The sequence below is a fragment of the Chiloscyllium plagiosum genome, chromosome 10 (genome assembly GCF_004010195.1).
Source record: "Chiloscyllium plagiosum isolate BGI_BamShark_2017 chromosome 10, ASM401019v2, whole genome shotgun sequence".
In the NCBI taxonomy this organism is placed as follows: Eukaryota; Metazoa; Chordata; class Chondrichthyes; order Orectolobiformes; family Hemiscylliidae; genus Chiloscyllium; species Chiloscyllium plagiosum.
The window spans coordinates 43443098-43464326 of NC_057719.1; the positions used below are offsets into that span (position 1 = coordinate 43443098).

A 21229-nucleotide genomic window follows, 5' to 3' on the forward strand; every position below is an offset into this window, starting at 1 on the left:
GTAAATAATTTTAATTGCTAGAGAAGGATAGAGTTTCAGTAATAACAATTTATGTCAACATTGATATTACAAGTTAGGCATGCACAAAATTGGAACAATTATTGTCTGGCCCCAATAACCCAATTGGAAATAATCATTAAATCAAATAATAGGAGAGACTTGGCTCAAACCCACTATGTTTGACTGCAAGCTGACCACTTCTGCATTACATCAACACACTTTTCTTAAAAATATAGACTGCTTACAGAAATAATAATACATTATAATTCAACCAACTATTTTATTGATGGTTCCCTTTTCATACACTTTATATGTTTGGAATTCATTCAGCTTTCTCATTAAGCTCGTATTATATGTGACATGAAGTGCATCTCAACCCCCTTCTACCCATAGCAATATAACAGGGAAAAAAATATGACTTGAAACAATAATCAAGAAAGCAAGATTTTTAAAATTAAAATATAATTGCACAAGTATTATGCAGAACTGCAAGAATTTTGACATTACCTGTATTTTTAAAATGGATTATTACATTTTACTGTCAATTGACGTTGCAAGAGACTACCTTATAATCAAATACCATCTTCTGCAAAGTAAAAATTGTACAAAGGCTACTAAAATTATATGGGTTCACTACTGAATTAGCAGAAATTATTTTTGAACATACTTTTCTTCCTGCAAGTAGTATGTCTGAAAGGTGAACAAGGTAAAGGGAAGGTAAAATTGACATTGTCTGACCAGACCATAGGGCTGCTCCCTCATTAGAGACAGACTGGTGATGGTTTAACTTTCGGGTCAGCAAGCCTCAGGTGAGGGGAGAGGTTGAGAAGGAGAATCCTCAGCCAATGCGGGAACTGAACCCAAATTATTAGCAATCTGCATTACAAAACAGCCAACCAAACAACAGAGCTAGCCAACCCCCAACCAAGTGAATAAAACTATATGTAAACAAGTATTCAATTTTATTTATCTTTTCTCTCAAATAGTATCCACGTTTTAAGCAATTAGCTTATCACTTGTGCCATGATAGGTGAGCCATTTTAGGATCTATAGAAAATGATATTTAAGTGTAAGAATGTTTAAAAAAATTTAGAATTCTCACTTCATCGAGTTTTACAATTATTAATTCAAAAGGAATTTATTTGTTCATAAAAGGTAAAGTCGCCATAAGCCAGCAACTGAGCTGACTGACCTCTTTATTTCTTTATGTACTGGGCATTTTTTGTTTATTCATTTACGGGATAAGAGCATAGCTGGCTAAACCAGCATTTCTTGTCCATCCCTAATTACCCAGACGGCAGTTAAGAGTCAAGCACATTTCTGTGGTCCGGAGTCACATGTAAGCCAGACCAGGTAAGGATGGCAATTTCCTTCCCTGAAGGACATTAGAGAATCAGATGAATATTTCCAACAATCAACAATGGATTCATCGTCATCATTAGACTCTTAATTTCTAGATCAAGATATGCAAATAAGATATATATTGAAGTAAGTCTAACTCATTTTATGAATATCATTGTTCAGAATAAAATTCAAACAGAAGCAATAAGGCAATTGTTTTACCACAGAATCATTAAAACAAGATGGTGCTATCATTCATAGAAGAGCAGATGGCATTTGGGTCTCAAGAACTATAGATCAGGTGGTGGTGGGGCAAATGGAAACAGCCAGTTTCATTGAAAAGCTGTCAACTAACTGAATGGGACAAAGTCAGTAGGACATCCTTCTACTACCTGGAGAGAGAGACCAAAAAAATACAAGACATCATGTGTGAGGTCAGTCACATCAGTTATGTCTAAAACAGACATTAACCAAACGAGGGAGGATTAGTTCATCTAAAGCTCAGAGTTTACTAAACAAGCAGGCTAGATTGCTAAAGTTAAAATAATGAACTTGCATTTATGATGTTCAAGGTGTCTCAAAGTATATCATTCGCAAAAAAAAGTAATCATTGTTGTCATCGAGTATGCATACAGCTAGGTCCCATAAATGGGATGAATAATCCATGAACTGTATTACTAATGTTGTACGTGAGAAATAGTTGACAAGAATGTTGGAAAAATCAACCTTACTTTTTGAATAGTGTCATGGAACCTATTAAATCCATTTTACTTTAATATCTCTTCTGAAAGTAAGCTAGTCATTAAGAATAGTATTATAAAAGTGTAGCCTGATTTTTTTGGACATCATGAAAGATTTGAAATTAGTTAAGGGGAGATTTGATTCTAACTATTACTAATTACAAACATCAATTGCCAGGTGAAACTAAAGCAACTGATAATTCAATTCAATTGTTTCAAAGTATTTTGAGGTAGTCTATTGAAGCACTGGATGAGGCCCTAACGTTATGTCCCAAGCCTATACTGTTCTGACATTTTCTAATACAGTAAACATGCTCAAAACCATTAACACTACTTTTAGAGACTTAAAAATACAAATCTAGAATTTGTATTTTTACAACTAATTACTGAGGAAGTATTGCATTAACAGTGAGCATGCCAATATGCAGGAAATTTCTGTTATTTAACTTGTCCTGGAAATTATTTGGTAATTATCTTTTGGATCTCATATTTCAACAACTGTATAAAGCGTTTGTGCTGAATTTTAATAAAATCCGAAGCTGAGATCCTTTACATTAGCTAAATTACTACTTTACCTGTAAAGGTCAGATTCTAAAAGTGTAAGCTGTCGTGCTATTTCAATTGGATGAAGAGTCATAAGATCGAATGTCTCAATTTGCCCGGGTCGACTAATATGCCATTCAATTTGAGGTAGTGGATCCGGAAAAGTAATAGCATGACTGATTCCATTTACTTGAGTTTGTCTCTTGCGGTTAATAATTTTTGTAATAGATTCTACCCACTTTTTCATGGCTTTCCCTGGAAAAATAAATATTAATTTGTATTATTCAGAATATAGATTTTAAAAACATTTTCAAACCTGAGCAATCAGGCATAAAGTAGCAAGGACGAATCCTGTCTGCATTGTTTAAATATTCATTAACACTTAGACTTGCATGGATTGATTTTCTCACTTGGGTTTAAACAGATTGCTGGCACCACAGATGAGTCAACATATTCAACTTCTTACATTTAAGCCTTACAATGAGTCAGAGGTCCAAAGATATGACTCTCACAATGAGTTGATATTTCATACTATTGCTGTGGATTTACACATACGTGGACTTAGATAGGACTGCAGGAGGGCAGGGCATTACTGCATATAACATATAAACAAATTCTTTAAATAGTTTTTTTTTGAAAAGGGAAAACATACAAATAAAAGCATTCCAACAAAGAAAATTGAAGTTGCAACTAATGTAAAAGTTCTGGCAGAAAAGATCATAGGAAATTGACAAAAAACTGAGTTTTTCATACTACATTAATTCAGTTGAATAAATTAGTATTGAAGTAATACATTTACAGCAATGATATGAAACACCATAGATTCATCGGAAACTCTTTTTCCAAAAAAAAGCCATCCTCTAACAGATCTAATTTTCCATAATACACACCTTTTACACTTGAAATAAATGCTTCCAACCTATTAAGTAGCATGTTATCCCTCTCAAAGTCATAAAAATGATGTTCTACCCAATGTCGAAACACATTTAGCACCCTAAAAAAGAAAACGAGTTGTTAAACCAAATAATAAAACACTACAATACCCTTTAAGTTTAGATGCTTATCGGTAAAAATATACAACTTTCACACTGCTCTACAACTAACAATAATCTTTTAAACAGAAAGTACCAGCTACAATTATAAACTGAACAATCAAATGTGCTGCAACCATCTTGTGTCACCTGTATGCGCCCATTTGGAGCAGAATCTTTATCAACAAGCAGCTAAACATGACAATCATACCCTGTGGAAGAATCTACCCAACAACATCATGACAAATCTACCTCGTACTGTAAAATTGTTCCTTTATTTTACAACAGTTTTGTTGATACCAAGATGGATACTTAAGAAAGATCACACCATACAGTGTTTAACAACTTGCAGTTAGTTTAAATGCACACATTTGTACCAATTTACTTCTTACACTGAAAAACAGAAACAAGGAAAATGCAACAATAAGAAATACAAAGAGTTCACTGGAGATTACACCAAACATTTTTTGCATGTAAAATACTATTGATGCTTTAATGTGATAGGTTTTCAATGCTGTCTTCAGATATTGGTATAGGTGAAAGCTGGGGAAGGAAACTTCTTTTTGTTGCTCTTTGTTGTTTATGCTGAACTCAACCAGGTGTCCTGAAATGCACACTCAAGCAATTTTCTGAATCAATTCTGTGCGCTTTCTATATGCTTGCCAAATAACTTATGTGTGGAGGCTGGAGGAAAACTCTACATTTTCAAATCACTCATACACATGCACGCACACACACATATGGACATCCTTTATCTTTTCTCCCTGCAGTACTGAATTATTAATAAGAAATGGCTTTTTCTGAGCCCCAACAGTTCTTAGAGCTCCTACTGAACCCCTACTCTTAGCAGAAATCTAGGAGGTGCTGCTGAGTCCTAACAGTTCCAAACCTACAGTATCAGCAGCTTTATGGGATTAAGCCTCTGCACCCTGCTTTGAAAAGCCTTGCTGCCTAGCAGCCCAAAGACAGGATCTCTCCTCTGATGACCTCGGTAAAATTGCCCAAAACTGACTGTTCAGTAACCATCGAACCACTCTGGGTGAGCCATTGAAAACCTTACATCAAGGCCCATCTTTTCATGGGCAGCTGAACATAGCTAATATTTTGGAACAGCAAACATACAAACCACTTGGAAATGGGGTACAATATCCAGAGATTCCTAGCTTGCAAGGTGCAAAAGAAATGTAAAAGAGGATTTCACAAGGTACCAATTGTGACTCTATTTCTATTTTAAAAAAGTAAATGAAAACCTGAGTTGCACTGGCTGAATGTACTCCTTACGAAACCGCTTCAGTTCTGCACTAATCGACTGTTCACCCTTCTCTCTGGCGAGCTTATCTGCCTCAGTGGGCTCTGGGTCAGGTATTTCAAACCTACACAAAACAAAAATTACAAGTTTAACAAAAAAAATATAGTACAAACGTAAAACTCCAAAAGTTAAAAATAAAGCCTAACAAAAAAGTACTGGTAATGATGCATACCAACATTTATGATTTTATAAAAGCCAACTGACAAACACTACACCATCTTTTAAGCATCTTTCTTGACAACATTTTACAGGGCGCCTAATAGTTTTTTTTTTAAACAGGATCTAGTTAAAACTTTAATTTATTATTTACCTTTCTATTAACAAGCTCATCAGTTCTTGGGGTTTGCAGAATGAACGATATGTTGTCAGAAAAGTGCGCACAAAATTAGGATCTGTAAATAAATATCAAATTACTTACACTGCGAGTACAGTAGCAGCACATTTATCAAAAAGTTATATTACAAAATAATGACTACTTGTGTACAAATTAAACTGATTATTGAAACAATGTAATTAGGTGCACCAGTGATGCAGGGTAGATTACTAGTCTTTTAGATTAATGGAATCTGGTTTTGAATCTAATCGAAGCTGACTGATGAAGTATCATCTCTCAGATAGCTAAATGTCAAAGTGAAATTAGGCAATGTAGTGACAATTCCTTGCAGCTGTAACTCCACAGGACAAAATCAGCAGTATTTAGATTGTTGGAGAAAACCAAGTATAAACTCAAAACAAATCCCACCTTCTTCAGAATTGTGTAATAACACCTGTGAAGAGGTTCATCAGAAAATACCTACAATCAAAACTGTAGGGTACTTGTTGCACAGTGATATTGCCCATACCTCTGGGCCAGGCATCCTAGGTTCAAGTCCCAGCTGATCCAGAAAATTCTGGGGTTCTTGTGGTGAAGTGGTAGTGTCCCTAACTCTGAGTCAGAAGGCTTGGGTTCAAGTCTAAACTGCTCCAGAGGTGTGCCATAACATGCCTGAATAGGTTGATTAGAAACATCTCCAACAAAAACCATAACAAGCAAGCAAAAAAAATCACAACAATACAACGAAAGGTATACTTGAAAGAAGCAAACTGATGAGGCAATGTGATGTGAATTATATTTTTAATTTAAATCATACTACATGTGACAAAGATCAAGAGACAAGATAAATCAAGTAAATTGAGTTGTGGAAGAGAGAAATAGAGGGGGAGATGGGAAGTGGGTGGAGTGTACAGGACCAGATAGGGAGAGAGGAGGAACAGTGATGGGGAGGTTAAAGGGCAAGAAACTACAGTCAGAGTATAGGGTAAATGTGGTGGTAACAGGGTCACAAAAAACTTGACAACAACGAAACGACCCGAAAAGTGAAAACCAGACAAAGATGGATAGGTGAGCAAGAACAATAAAGAGCAACAAAGAATACTAATGAGGAGAAACTTGCAGAAACAGAGAATAAAACACAGACTTCAGTAAAGGATTAGTTTAAAAGACAGATATAGTAAAGAAGAAATAAATGTGTACCTCACAATCAGTTATGAAATTTAGAGCATGGAAAGTGGTCTTTCGGCCTACTGTGTCTGAGAGCCATGTGAACATCCAGTGCAATCCCACTTCCTAATTCTAGGAGCCTAGCCTTCAAGTGCACATCAAAACACTTGTCAAATGTTATGAGGAGTTCTGGTCTTACCATCCTTTCAAGCAATGAGTTCCAGAACCTAAACACTCTGGCTAAAATTATTCATCCTCAAATCCTTCCTAAACATCCCACTTAATAAACTATAATTATGTCCCTAATATGAACTCCTCAACCAACAGAAAAAGATTTCCTAATGATAATATTTTGTTCCCCACTCACATACACTGCATACAGGCCTCCACTCAGCCTTCATTTTTTCAATGTACTTCTTTTGTGCAGAGGGTACAATCATTGTCTAAAGTTTCGATATGGGACACATCATTTATGTAAATAAGATAGGTACATTGTGTACACATGGATCACTTTAATGCATAAATCTCATGCATCTGTGAACCCCAGTACTACATGTTGGAACTTATCACACTTACAAATTATCCTTAACCCATTGACTTAGTTTTCAGTTCTCTGAATTACTTGTAATTCCTGTCCAAGACCAGTGTTGTGTGGCTGTTTAATTTTAGGATTCACACTGAAGTGTCAGAAGTGTAAGGATTGGGTAAGGGTTGAGAGCCCTTTGTGACAGGTGTACAAGGCTAGCTTTTTATTTTGTTTTACCTATGTGTCAAACAAATTTATACTCTGTTTCTATGTGTGCGATAATTAAAATAATTCAGGTAATTAAAAAAAGTAATTAAAAATTAGCTTCAATTCAGTGGCATAGCTGCCAACCCACATAAGACCACCATGCCAGAAATTTATTCAAGAAATGACATTTACAGCTAACTTCAGAAAAATAGAACATTTAAATGCTAAACAAATACATTCTTCCTTACTGCACATTCATTTATTTTGATGTGCAACTCATTTTTAAACTGGCTTGTTAAAACACCCTGATCAATACTATATTGTGCAACAGAGTTGATTAAAAGTGCATCTTGTAGACAAATTATTAAAATGGCTAACATGAAAGCCATTAAAGTTTTAAAGAGAAGTTCCATCTGTTCAGCCAGACATTTACCTGCATACATGTGGTATGTCAGCCTCTCAATCAGTTTTAGCACACTTCCTCCTTTTATAATTGGTATTCCAGATTTAGCTTGTACACTTTCTTCAAATACTATGTTCTCTTCAGAATCTTCTTCCGCAAAGTTATATACATCTGGACTGGGTAGTCTCAGTGGTTGCTCCTTCTCCTCATGTAAAAGAACGGAGTCTAACATTCGCTCCAATGTACTCCGATACTGAAGTGAAATCAAAGCTGCCATCCAGTTGTTTTTATCTTCTGCAGATCTGGCAGCAAATATTACACTGTTCTCATCCTTGGAGAGGATTTCAAATGTATGCTTGCATTCACCAGAGTTATCTTTGTCAATGATTTTCACTTTTCGCATTAGAAACTTTTCTTTGAGCCGATATTCGACGTTGCTACAACCAGGTAACCGGGACTGTCCATGGTTGATCCTGCAACTGATCATTAGTCCATCAAAAAGAAAGATGTGCCTCTCATGCTTTGCTCCTACACGTGTTAGTGTTCCTTCCATTATAAATTCATTGCAGCACTGTCCAATATCTTTACCTTCCCATCCATCAATGTTTTTCTGGATTTCATTCATTTTCTTGATGGCAAGGTGTTTACTTCTTATCTGGTGGTTGTAGAGGCGAGGTAAAGGCTGACTACATAATAGAGAAAGTCAAATATCATTACACTCCTTTACATAACAAACAATCCAGCAAGAGAACAAGCTAAGCTATTTGCATGATTTTTAGTGGAAGGATTCAAAGAAAATAATTACAAAAGAAATCATCCACAAAAGTACATTAATCACTATCAAGATATCAGTGTTGGGAACTGGAAAAGATTTTCCACTTGAGTAAATATTAAGCAGTTACAAGAAGAATACGGTTTAATGCAAAGTAAAACTCATCCGACTCTATCCTATCAATAGGCTTATGGTTCCTCTGAATACTACATCCTATGACTTGTTCCTCATCCCACACTAAACATCCACTGTCTCAGTGAGACAAATGACTAAATACAACTTCATGTTGGTTAAGGACACTTTCTACTAGGGGCAGACTTACACTGACAAAGATCTTGAGACAATCTACAGCCTGTAAAGACTTTTGATTTGCCAATTCTGTGCTGAATTAGAGTTGCAGTTTGAATGATGAACTGTATATGATTTTCTTTATCCTTTCTGTTCGTACAATTAACTAAGGCTTTGATCATCATTTAACATTTAGAAAGATCCAAATAGTATTCTCCTTTGCTTTCAATATCCAAGCAGGCTTTTCTCATTTTGGTAATATCAGTAATAACAAATTCATTAAAGGAATGGCATCTGCAGTTGGCATTCCTGTTCATATAACTAAAACATTCTACTTACGTGTACATGTTAAAAATGACACCCAATAATAAAAATGAGGTAATTCAAGTTCAAAATACATTTTAAAAATTGGAATATCTACTATTTTAGTGCAATGTGAAGTCTTCTGAATGAAGATAATTGTGGTCTCTCAACCAAAATGGTTCCTATGCAAGAGTGGAAACACTAAAATGATTTAGCTTACCCTGCCCTGCGTTTAGGTAGGTGCTTGTTGCAGATACGTTCCATACTACACTGAAGATTCAGCAAAGTGGTAATGGCTTGTTTCAAACACTCTCTGTCTTCTTCATCTTCACTTCGCTCCTCTAGTTGCTACAATTTTACACAAAAGCATTGAAGGTTTGGAGTAAAACTAACACAGGTATCTAACAGTGTAAAAACAAAAACATTGAAATAGTCCCTTTAAAAGCATTTTTAACATTTTACAGAAACTAGTGACCATATGACTGTACCTTCCTGTATCGATAAAGGAAATTGCTGCTTGACTAATATTATGCTCATGGGGAAAAATAAGCGGCAGAAAAACACGAGAACACAAAGATAAAACTATCATGAAAGCCAGTCAACAGACAGCTATAAAATATGATAGTTCTTGTCAGCGTATGTGGCACTCTAAAATGATGCAAATAACAAACAATGAATTTTTAATCAAATAAATCCTACTTACAAACGTAGCTTATACTTTCCAACAGAAGACACAAATCACTGTAAATCTTTCAAAATGACATCACTGGTCCCTGAATACAAGGGTCTGTTTGTAATTAAGTTTCCCTATGTCTAATGACCATGAAATATAAGGCACATGTTATAAGTCAGAAAAGAATTGAGAATCCATTAAACTGTTAATCCTATGCAATAACGAGTTATACGAGTTATTAAAGGATTAAGACGAGAATCAAATTTTTAATCAGCTGGGATGACGAGGCTATCTTCAGTTCCATGACTATCTCCTGATACCCTCCCTCTTCATCCCCCACCTCAGCTACCCACTCAGGTTCTCTCGTCAAGTGCTGCTTCCTGTCCCAATGGCTGACTCAGACTCCACATAGCTTTGCAGACTTTGTAGACATCCTCCAGGGCTCCAAATCCCAGTGGATGTTGGCCAAGGGTAGCTCAGCAGTCACAGCAGTGATCTGGCTGCCAGCCTCTACACCTGTTGATTCTTTGAAGAGGAACTGTGAAGAATTTGTACTGCACAAGATTAGGTATATGCGCATACTGAATTTTAATTATCTAATATTGCACTTGTTTCATTTATGAGCATTTTATAAACTTTAATAATATGCATCTCTTTCCAATCTTGCTGATATTTGCTTTCTAGCTTTGCAAGTGGCAGTCTCAAATGGTTAAGACTTAAATCTGAGAAATTGGTGATTGTGAAAGAGATCCCTGGTTCTTTACAGGACTTCTATAGAGAGGAGTGTGTGAAGGGAAAAAAAGAGGCATAGTGGGCTTAACAAGCAATTGCTAGATAGACATGGAGTTTCCCAGCAACATATATCACTGGTGGTGCAATGGCCACACAATGTTCCTCCTCAAATGAAGAGACTCTGCACCTCGGCACAAATCTCAAACGCAAAGTGAGGATCAAACATACAAACTTCTTAAGTAGAGACAACCACCTCCTAGGGTAATAGAAATCGCTAATTAAGAACTCCCAGAAATAGTACTGAGTAAATGTCTTTCGCACAATTAGGCAGGGAAGCAGCTGTAAGGTTTCAATACTGCCATTTCTTCAACCTATTTAATTACAACTATGATTTCACTTAGCTTTCATTGGTGAGTTTGTGGAAGTCCACGTATATACAGGAAATTTCAATAGTCCCTTAAGTTAGCCCTTTGAGCACCAGATCATAAATTGCTATGTCACCAATTTGAAGATGACTTACACAGTTAAACACAGAAGTTGGTGGATTAGAGGTAGGATTGCAAAAAGCAGTCAATTTCTGCACTTCTAAACCTCAACCTCCTCTGTAATTTCCAACAGTCAGTTGGTTTAAGTTCTCTCTATTGAATCAAAACCCCATATTGTTCAGGCATTGATCAGGGAGTTGGGCCTTAAGTGACTCTCTTCCTCTAATTTTGTGAATTTGTTCCTCTGAGACAGGTAAGAAGGAGAAAGACTAAGGAACCTTGGATGACGAGAACAGAGGAGCTTCTCGTCAAAAGGAAGAAGGCATCTTACGTAAAGTGGAGGAAGCAAGCCTCTAGCACAGGTTTAGAGGATTACAGGCTTGCAAGAAAGGAGCTCAGAAATGGACTGAGGAGAGCCAGGTGAGGGCATGAAAAAGGCTTGGCAAGAAGGATTAGGGAGAACCCAAAGGCATTTTACTCGTACATGAGGAATAAGAGAATGATCAGGGAGAACGAAGCACCGATCAGGGATAGTGGAGGGAACTTGTGTGTGGGGTCTGAGCAGATAGGGGAAAGCCCTAAATGAGTTTTTGTTTCAGTTTTCACCAAGGAAAGGGAACTTGTTGCGAATGAAAACTTTGAGGAGCTGGGATACAGTCTTGACCAGATCAAGATTGATGAAGTTGATGTACTGGAAAATTTGGAAAACATTAAGATTGATAAGTCCCCAGGGCCAGATCAGATTTATACTAGGCTGCTCTGGGAAGCGAGAAAAGAGGTTGCTAAGATGCTGACAAGGGTATTTGCCTCCTCACTTTCCATGGGAGTCGTACCGGAGGATTGGAGGGAGGCGAATGTTGTTCCTCTTTTCAAGAAGGGCAATAGGGAAATCCCTGGCAATTACAGACCAGTCAGTCTTACATCTGTGGTCAGCAAAGTTGTGGAAAGAATTCTGAGGAATAGGATTTATGACTATTTGGCAAAGCATAGTGATTAAAGGCAGTCAGCAGGGCTCTGTGAGGGGCAGGTCATGCCTCACAAATCATATTGAGTTCTTTGAGGAGGTGACTAGACAGGTCGACAAAGGTCGAGCAGAGGATGTGGTGCATATGGACTTCAGCAAGGCATTTGATAAGGTTCCCCCTGGTAGGCTCATTCATAAAGTCAGGAAGTATGGGATACAGGGAGATTTGGCTATCTGGATTCAGAATTGGCTGGCTGACAGAAGGCAGAGGTTGTTAGATGGAAAAGTATTCTGCCTGTAGGCCAGTGTTGAGTGAGGTCCAACAGGGCTCTGTTCTTGGGCCTCTACTTTTTGTAGTTTTTATAAATGACTTGATGAGGAGGTTGAGGGGTGGGTTAGTAAATTTGCAGATGACACAAAGATTGGAGGTGTTGTCGAGAGTATTGAGGGCTACTGCAGGCTGCAGCACGTCACAGACAGGATGCACAGCTGGGCTGAGAAATGGCAGATGGAGTTCAACCTGGATAAATGTGAAGTGGTGCATTTCGGAAGATCGAACCCAAATGCTGATTATAGGATTAAAGACAGGATTCTTGGCAGTGTGGAGGAACAGAGGGATCTAGGTGTGCAAGTACATAGATTCCTCAAAGTTGTCACCCAAGTGGATAGGGTTATTAAGAAAGCATATGGTGTTTTGGCTTTCATTAACAAGGGGATTGAGTTTAAGAGCCACGAGGTTTTGCTACAGCTCTACAAGTCCCTGGTGAGACCACACTTGGAATATTGTGTCCAGTTTTGGTCGCCCTACTATAGGAAAGATGCAGAGGCTTTGGAGAGGGTGCAAAGAAGGTTTACCAGGATGCTGCCTGGATGGAGGGCTTGCTTTATGAAGAAAGGTTGAATAAGCTCAGACTTTTCTCTCTGGAGAGAAGGAGGAAGAGAGGAGACCAGATCGAGATATACAAGATAATGAGTGAAATAGATAGAGTCAATAGCCAGGGACTTTGCCCCAGGCAGGGTTGACTGATACGAGAAGTCATAGTTTGAAGATATTAGGAGGAAGGTATAAAGGAGACGTCAGAGGTTGTGAATACATGGAATGCGTTGCCAGCTGTGGTGGTGGATGCAGAGTCATTAGGGACATTAAAGTGACTGCTGGACATGCACATAGACAGCAATGAGTGGAGGGGTGCGTAGGTTAAGTAATTATATTTTACACTTGGATTAAACCTCGGCACAACATCATAGGCCAAAGGGCCTGTTCTGTGCTGTACTTTTCTATGTTCTATGACTCGCGACCATGGGTAAATGGATAATTGATTGCATTTATTGATTGCTCATTTTCTGAAAAGAAAAATACAGCTTCATAAGAAATTTATTTACAGTAATATCTGGATACTTGCTTGATAAAATTCATCAACCTGAGTATACAATAGCCATCTAGACAAAGTGCAAAAATACCTGTAGAAAAAAACCAGACAGTTGAGGCAATGTTCCCTCTAAGCTGTGTGCATGCAACCATTCAGCAATTAAAAAGCTGCAAAATAAATTACACACATCATCTTCTTTAAGAAAATGCATGCGTGCAGATGCACATAAACATCTTTCTGAAATCGTATATTTAGCTGTACAGTCTGTTTATGCGCACAGAGCATAATCCAGAAACATTTACATTCTGCAAAAAAAAAAAAGAGGAACTGAGGATATAAGAACAAAAGCAACACCCATGAATTACTGAGAAGTGATAAAATGTCTTTAGTAGTCTGGTGGAAAAGAGGCATCAAACTAATCAACTGGCAACTTCAAAAATACTTATGCAACTCAAAGTGCCTGTTCAGAGTAGATTATGCAAAAATCAAAAAGTGATCAAACAGATTAGCACAAGTTTCTCTACCAATAGATGCTGTCAAGTTGTTGAGTGTTCCAATATTTTCTGTGTTCGTTTCAGACTAGGATAACATTCGCTTAATCATTTTAAGTTCCTAATTTTTTTACTTAACAGATTAACAGCACCATGTATATGTCTTTTACTAATTAAAATCTAATCATCAAGAAAGGATGTTTGGGGACTCGTTAACTGAGGTAATATGGGCTGAGGTTAGAAACAGGAAAGGAGAAGTCACCATGCTGGGAGTTTTCTACAGGCCTCCGAATAGTCCCAGAGATGTAGAGGAAAGGATAGCAAAGATGATTCTCGATAGGAGTGAGAGGGGCAGGATAGTTGTCATGGGGGACTTCACTATCCAAATATTGACTGGGATCACTACAGTACGAGTATTATAGATGGGTTAGTTTTTGTCCAGTGTGTGCAGGAGGGCTTCCTGACACACTATGTAGGCAGGCCTACAAGGGGCGAAGCCACTTTAGATTTAGTACTGGGTAACGAGCCTGGCCAGGTATTAGATTTGGAAGTAGGTGAGCACTTTGGAGACAGCAATCACAATTCTGTCAGGTTTACTTTAGTGATGGAAAGGGATAGGTGTACTCCACCAAGCAAAAGTTACAGCTGGGGGAAGGGAAATTACGATGCAATTAGGAAAGACATAGGAAGCGTAGAATGGGGAAGGAAACTGCAGGGGATGAGCACATTAAAAATGTGGAGCTTATTCAAGGAAAAGCTCCTGTGTGTCCTAGATAAGTATGTACCTGTCAGGCAAGGAGGAAGATATAGAACGCATAAGCCGTGGTTTACTAAGGAAGTGGAATTCCTGGTCGAGAAGAATGTTAGGACAAAATGTGAAAACTCAGGGCACTTGAGGGTTACAAGGAAGTCAGGAAAGACCTAAAAAGAGAGCTCAGAATAGCCAGGAGACATGAGAAGTTGTTGGCAGATAGGATCAGGGTTAACCCTAAGGCTTTCCATAGGTATGTCAGGAATAAAAGAATGACGAGAGTTAAATTAGGGCCAATCAAGGATAATAGTGGGAAGTTGTGTGTGGAGTCACAGGAGATAGGGGAAGCACTAAATAAATATTTTTCGACAGTGTTCACTATAGGAAATGAAAATGTTGGTGAGGAAGATACAGAGATACTTGCATCTAGACTAGAAGGGATTGAGGTTCACAAGGAAGAGGTATTAGAAATACTGCAGAGTGTGAAAAGAGACAAGTCCCCTGGCCGGATGGGATCTATCCAAGGATCCTCTGGGAAGCAAGGGAAGAGATTGCCAAGCCTTTGGCATTGATCTTCAAATCATCATTGTCTACAGGAATAGTGTCTCAGGACTGGAGGATAGCAAATGTGGTTCCCTTGTTCAAAAAGGGTAGTAGAGACAACCCTGGTAATTACAGACCAATGAGTCTCACTTCAGTTGTTGGTAAAGTGTTGGAAAAGGTTATAAGAGATAGGATTTATAACCATCTAGAAAAGAATAATCTGATCAAGGACAGTCAGCACGGTTTTGTGAAGGGTAGGTCGTGCCTAACGAATCTTATTGAATTTTTTGACAAAGTGACCAAACAGGTAGATGAGAGTAAACCGGTTGATGTGGTGCATATGGATTTCACAGAACTCTTGGATTATGGATATATTCGAAAAATGTTTTTGGAAAAAAATAGAGTACGGCAGCAATCAAATTTCCCCCTCTTCCTCCGTTTTACCAGAAAGTTTGTACCAGTTGTATTGTTTGCTCGATGTGTTAGTTATTTTCTAAATTTGCATTGAATCTACATAATAGCTCCGGAGTAATCGGAATGCAAAGTACTGGGCTAATGGTAAGATTCTTGGGAGTACAGATGAGCAGAGAGATCTCGGTGTCCATGTACACAGATCCCTGAAAGTTGCCACCCAGGTTGACAAGGTTGTTAAGAAGGCATACAGTGTTTTGGCCTTTATTAATAGAAAGATTGAGTTCCGGAACCAGGAGGTTATGCTGCAGCTGTACAAAGCTCTGGTACGGCCACGCTTGGAATATTGTGTACAGTTCTGGTCCCCGCATTATAAGAAGGATGTGGGAGCTTTGGAAAGGGTGCAGAGGAGATTTACTAGGATGTTGCCTGGTATGGAAGGAATGTCTTACGAGGAAAGGCTGAGGGCCTTGAGGCTGTTCTCGTTAGGGAGAAGAAGGTGGAGAGGTGACTTAATAGAGACATACAGGATAATCAGAGGGTTAGATAGGGTGGACAGGGAGAGCCTTTTTCCAAGTATGGGGACGGCAAACACGAGGGGACACAACTTTAAAGTGAGGGGAGATAGGTATAAGACAGATGTCAGAGGTAGTTTCTTAACTCAGAGAGTAGTAAGGATATGGAATGCTTTGCCTGCAATGGTAGTAGATTCGCCAAGTTTAAGTGCATTTAAGTCGTCATTGGACAGGCATATGGACGTACATGGAATAGTGTAGGTAGGATGGGCTTCAGATTAGTATGACAGGGCGGCGCAAAATCGAGGGCCGAAGGGCCTGTACTGCACTGTAATGTTCTATGTTCTAAGTCTACTTTAGAAACTATTTATTTAAACTGGAAAAAAAGGCATTTGCAAATAAATAGTATTTGACATATTCAAATGTAATCTTTTCCTTCAAAAGGGAGATTACATCAGGCTTGAACAGAGGATTGTCAGAAGATGGCAGTGCAGATCACTGAACTTGACACCAAAGTCCAACTGCATAGTTACTATTTACAAAAATACATTGCGAAGTATATGAAAACTACACTACTATACATGACATAAAAGAAAGGAAAAATTATTTGTTTTCCTATTTTATATCAATTCACACACTTCAGATACAATAATTCAGAATGTCTTACCTGCAACAGATCGAAGTAATGCAAACAATGATATATTGGGACTAGCAATAGTTGTGGAAGTACATATTGAACAGCTTCTTTGAAACCTTCAGCAATAGACTAGAAATTAAAAAAACATAACTAGTACTAGACAGTTCACAATTTACTACAATTAGATTGTAACAAATAATGAAAGAATCATGTAATATTATAAGAGTCCAAAAGCAAATGAGTTTTTACAAAGATTACACCAGTTTTGTATAAAAAATAATGTGCCTGTAGTGCTGATGAAATTAAATATTTAAGATAACGCTTTATCTTGATTGCTTTTACCTTACTATTAAAGTAAAAAGTTGATGATATAATCTCACAAATACAAAATGCAATTCTCAAACAGCATACGTACAGCAAATATTTTGGAGCATTATGTCAGTTAAAATACTAGACTTCCACAATAGACAGAAAAACTACAGATTGCCTCAAATAATCTGGTCTCTGAATGGTCAGAGACCAGACATGCTCTGAACACGTGTACTGGAACCATATGAAAATCTCAATGCACTAACTATGTAATAATTGCTCAGGAAGTTGAAACTTCTGATGGGCAATTACCCAGTATCTGGAGTATTCTGAAAAAAATCCCAAATCCTCAAATTTGGAGACTGTTGATGCTTTCAATTTACATACCCTAACAGTTATTAAGCACCAAGTTCAGAGGAATTAAAACACATTCCAACTCCTGGCTCACTATAAAACTGATATCTCCAGACCAGAGCAGCCTCAAACACTCCGAACACTCCCACTCCACACCCAGCTTCCACCCACTGATTCCTCACTCCCAATCAAAGCAGACCCACCCCAAACTACCAGAAAGTTTCACCCATTTAACTACCACACGAAACACTGACCCTGTACCAGTGTTCCCTTAACGAAGTGCCACACTAACCTCCAACACACCTGTACACTATATCCACTCCTTATACATTGAACTTCTCTCAGCAGTTGCCAAAGTGTCATTAAAATCTATAAATCCTGGAATATGGCAGCTCATGACAATAAAAGGGTGCAGTTTTGATGCCAATCCATACTGGCTGCTTCAGCTGACTCAACTTCAGAGACAAGCCTGTCTTCACTTGGCAAGATTGCCCTAGGCCAAACTTACAGTTGCTGGGCTGTTAGGATGGAACTTCTACCCCCAAATGTAAGGGAATCCTGCGTCCAAGAAATGCTGTGGCTGTGGCCACTGCTGGGACTGCAGGCAGTCCACCACAGCAAAGAAAACCATTCGTAAAGATTCAAAAGTTGAATGGACGTTTCATTTGGGCAAGTCTGGAATGTCTTGCTGAGTATGGCACAACTGGCCAGGTTTTAGAGTGCAGTGAGAAATCAGTGAAAGCCTCCCTTGGTCATAGAGCTCCTTAGCATGCTCTCCGTATGCACTTACCCGCTACCCTCTTAAACCGATTAAAAAGATGCCTGGTTTCGCAAAACATCAATTGACAATTTAAGTACACCAACTGACCAACTCCGTGTTTGAGTGAGGAGTCCTGTTCTTCACATCAAACTTTCTTATTGAACTATGAAGAAGGATAATCTGCTGCTATAAACACTGCTAAACCGCTTGAAGATATGTCAGGGTGTCTCAAATCCTAATTCCAGTGTGTTCTAATTGATTAATCAATACATGACGCTTGAAAAAGCCAAGATAAACAAAATAATAAATCGCAGTACCACATTCATCATCAACAATTCACACAAACATTTTTAAACTGCATTCATTTGTTTATCTTTGTACAGTGAAAATATGCAAATTATTAATGTTGAGCCAAGTATTCATACATTTAGTTCCACTGTGCCTGAAATATGTAAATGTCCATATCACATCTTCATGGTTATTTTGCATAAGAAGAATACTATTCTGGTTTGGTTCTGGATAACTGCATCTTTTAGTAAGACTCTTGGGAGAAAAGTAACGTATCAAAAGGGTATAGAGGATAACCAGCTTACTTGGCTTTCCCTGCCACTGAAGGTGGTCAGAAGTAATGTTTCTCCATCCTGGTGTTTCACTGTAGATAATATATTTCATAAGCTAATGGATAGATTTCAAGGAAACCTGCCACACAGGTAGGTAAGACCAACATCCAAGGAATAATTGATAAGTTCAGGCAAAGGTGTACATCTGAATCCTGGAAATTTTTAACATATCTTTAACATTGGACGACAGGGTAAACTGACTTTTTTTAAAAAAAATGTACTATGGGTGCATTTATTTCTTGTGACATTGTTCATTTTAGACTGTTATAGGTTCTCTCAGCTGCTGTGATGGAAATTTGTCACAGCGTTCAAAGTGTCAGAGCTTTCTGGGCAGTTTGTTGGATGTGAATTGGTCTGATGCCTCCTCAGTGACATGGAGGATTTTTTTTCAGCTTTGTAGTGACCAGAGTCAGCCTGCATGGTTTATATTTATTGAAAGCGGAGCAGTAATCATCAATCATCATCTAACTTGTGTGTTCTCCATGGCAGTGTCTTTACCAATCTTTCCAATCAATCGGCACTTTCTTCATGTACAGTTGAAAAAATTATTCCCCTTTGCATTGATGTGTTTGCAAACATCATGACTGAAAGATGAAAAGCTCCGTCAAAAAAGAAGTACTCAAGAAGTGTACGAGCAAAATAAATGAAGTCACCATAGTCTTACTAAGCTATAAGGCTGCTCTGTCATTAGTGAGAGATGATAGGTATGGATTTAAACTGAGAGTCACCACATCCCAGCTGAAGGGAGAGTTTGAAAAAGAGAGTACTTCATGGTAACCTCAGCTGGTGTGAGAATTGAATCCATGCTTTGGTGTCACTCTACATTCTAAAATGGTCTCCCAGCCAACTGAGCTAACTAGCCCCTACTAACTAACAAAATGCTATGTAAAAAGCTACTTACCTGAAAATACAAGGCTACTGCTGACCTGGACATTAAATTGCTGAAATGCGCATGAAACTGTGGTGAGAGAATGTCTTGTGCACACAACTCATATGGGTCAAATACTTGCTCCTGCACACAAAAAAATAGTTTTAGTTTGTTTCGCATATTCTACATATTTGACTTTGCTTCAAAAGTTGTTAATTTATTAGCAAGTTTAATATAATAAATGGGCTGTTTGTTACAAATACTATTCTGAAAATTAGAGTCACAGAGATCTATGACACATAGAAAGTGGCTCATTGGCTCATCGAGTCTACACTGCTCAAACATCACCACCTAACTATTCTAACATTCTTCCAGCTGAATATATGCAACACCATGACAGCAGTCTCAGTGTTTTTATATCTTTTCTTAGAACTGAAGCTATCTTGAGAAAGAAGTGAAGATTGCAAATTTTTAATCTTAGCAAAATTCTATTCACCACTTATTTGTTATAAAGTATTAATATTTCCCTTTCAACTAAAAGAAATTAAAATATTTTTTCCTCTCTACAGGAAGAAGTCATATTAAAAACATACTGGATATGAGAAAAATTAAACATATAACTTGTTCAGGAATTAGCATGAGTGACAAGTCTTATATGCATTTGTTTTGCTTACGGGTTTTGCTTACAGGTAAGTCGACAATAGCACCTGAACGTTGAAGGCAAATGCCAACATTTAGGCTATATTTTTCATACTTAATTAAGAGATCTTCCAAAGCACATTGGAAAAAAACATAATAAGCTTTATTCTTCTGTTGGAAAGTCTTATAGTCTAGCATCACTGTGTGCCAACTGAAATCACTATTGCACAGTACCTCTGCCAGATCTTCAAAGCAGCTGCCAACAAATGGATGAGGGCTTCTTTCATCTGTCATCTCAACAGTATCCTCCATTAATCCAAGCAGTTTTACAGTCAGTTCATGAATATCTAGGATGTTGCTGAAGATTATTTCGATGTCCTATCAGAAATCAAATAACACAGACTTAACACAACTCGCAAATTTAGCCTTTTCATATAAAAGATTTTGAAACAAAAACAAAATGGATCAACTGTGAGATAACTACATGCAATTAGCCACATGGCTTTCCTTCTCAGGTCTCGACCTAGCCATTCTCAAAAGATAGTCAGATGGAGAAGAGGAGTGGTTAAGAAGCAGTTATTTTGATTTTTCTTTCATTGAAAAGGAAATTGGAAGGAATATTTGCTCAAAAAGCAGGGAGGTGGCAGTGGAATTTCCTGTCTGAAAGCTTCAGCCTTCTTTTCAACCTCTTCATAACCTTGCCCTTCTGGCCTTGAGAATCCCAGCAGAAAATCCCATTCCGTCACCACAGATACCCTCCTTTCTCTTGGCAACTATCTAAGGTTGAGTCAGTCTTTTTAGACACTTAGCATCATTTCTGAACCCAAGTTGAGCATTCAACCATATATTGCCACAATCACCCAATGACCCAGCTCTGTTCCTGCCTCAGCGACTTATCTGCTGCTGAAACTTTGTTATCTCTGGACTTGACTATTCCAATGTGGATCTGGCTAGGCTATGGCTACCTTCTAATCCGAAGATTATCCAAAACGCTCTTGCTTGTATCCTAACTCAACACCCTTGTCTCCATTATTCCTGTACTCACTAACCTACATTCGTTCTCAATTCTCCCTTTTGAAAATTCTCATCCTTCTTTTCAGATGCTTCCAGAGGAGCATCCCTTCCCATTTCTGCATTATCCTCCATTACCTTCAGATATTTGAG

At 37.9% G+C, this 21229-nt stretch overlaps 1 protein-coding gene across 2 annotated transcripts in view; it reads right to left on the reverse strand.

Moving 5' to 3' along the window:
- sos2 (son of sevenless homolog 2 (Drosophila)) overlaps positions 1-21229 on the reverse strand; it is a 99940-nt gene that overhangs the window by 30306 nt on the left and 48405 nt on the right. For both annotated transcript variants that reach the window (XM_043697602.1, XM_043697601.1), the window contains exons 6-14: positions 20300-20443; positions 19460-19570; positions 16546-16644; positions 9164-9291; positions 7611-8266; positions 5275-5356; positions 4906-5028; positions 3515-3618; positions 2657-2879 (exon numbers count right to left, since the gene is read on the reverse strand). In XM_043697602.1, coding sequence (XP_043553537.1) covers positions 2657-2879; positions 3515-3618; positions 4906-5028; positions 5275-5356; positions 7611-8266; positions 9164-9291; positions 16546-16644; positions 19460-19570; positions 20300-20443 — 1670 coding nt within the window. The remainder of the gene's footprint in view (positions 1-2656; positions 2880-3514; positions 3619-4905; positions 5029-5274; positions 5357-7610; positions 8267-9163; positions 9292-16545; positions 16645-19459; positions 19571-20299; positions 20444-21229) is intronic.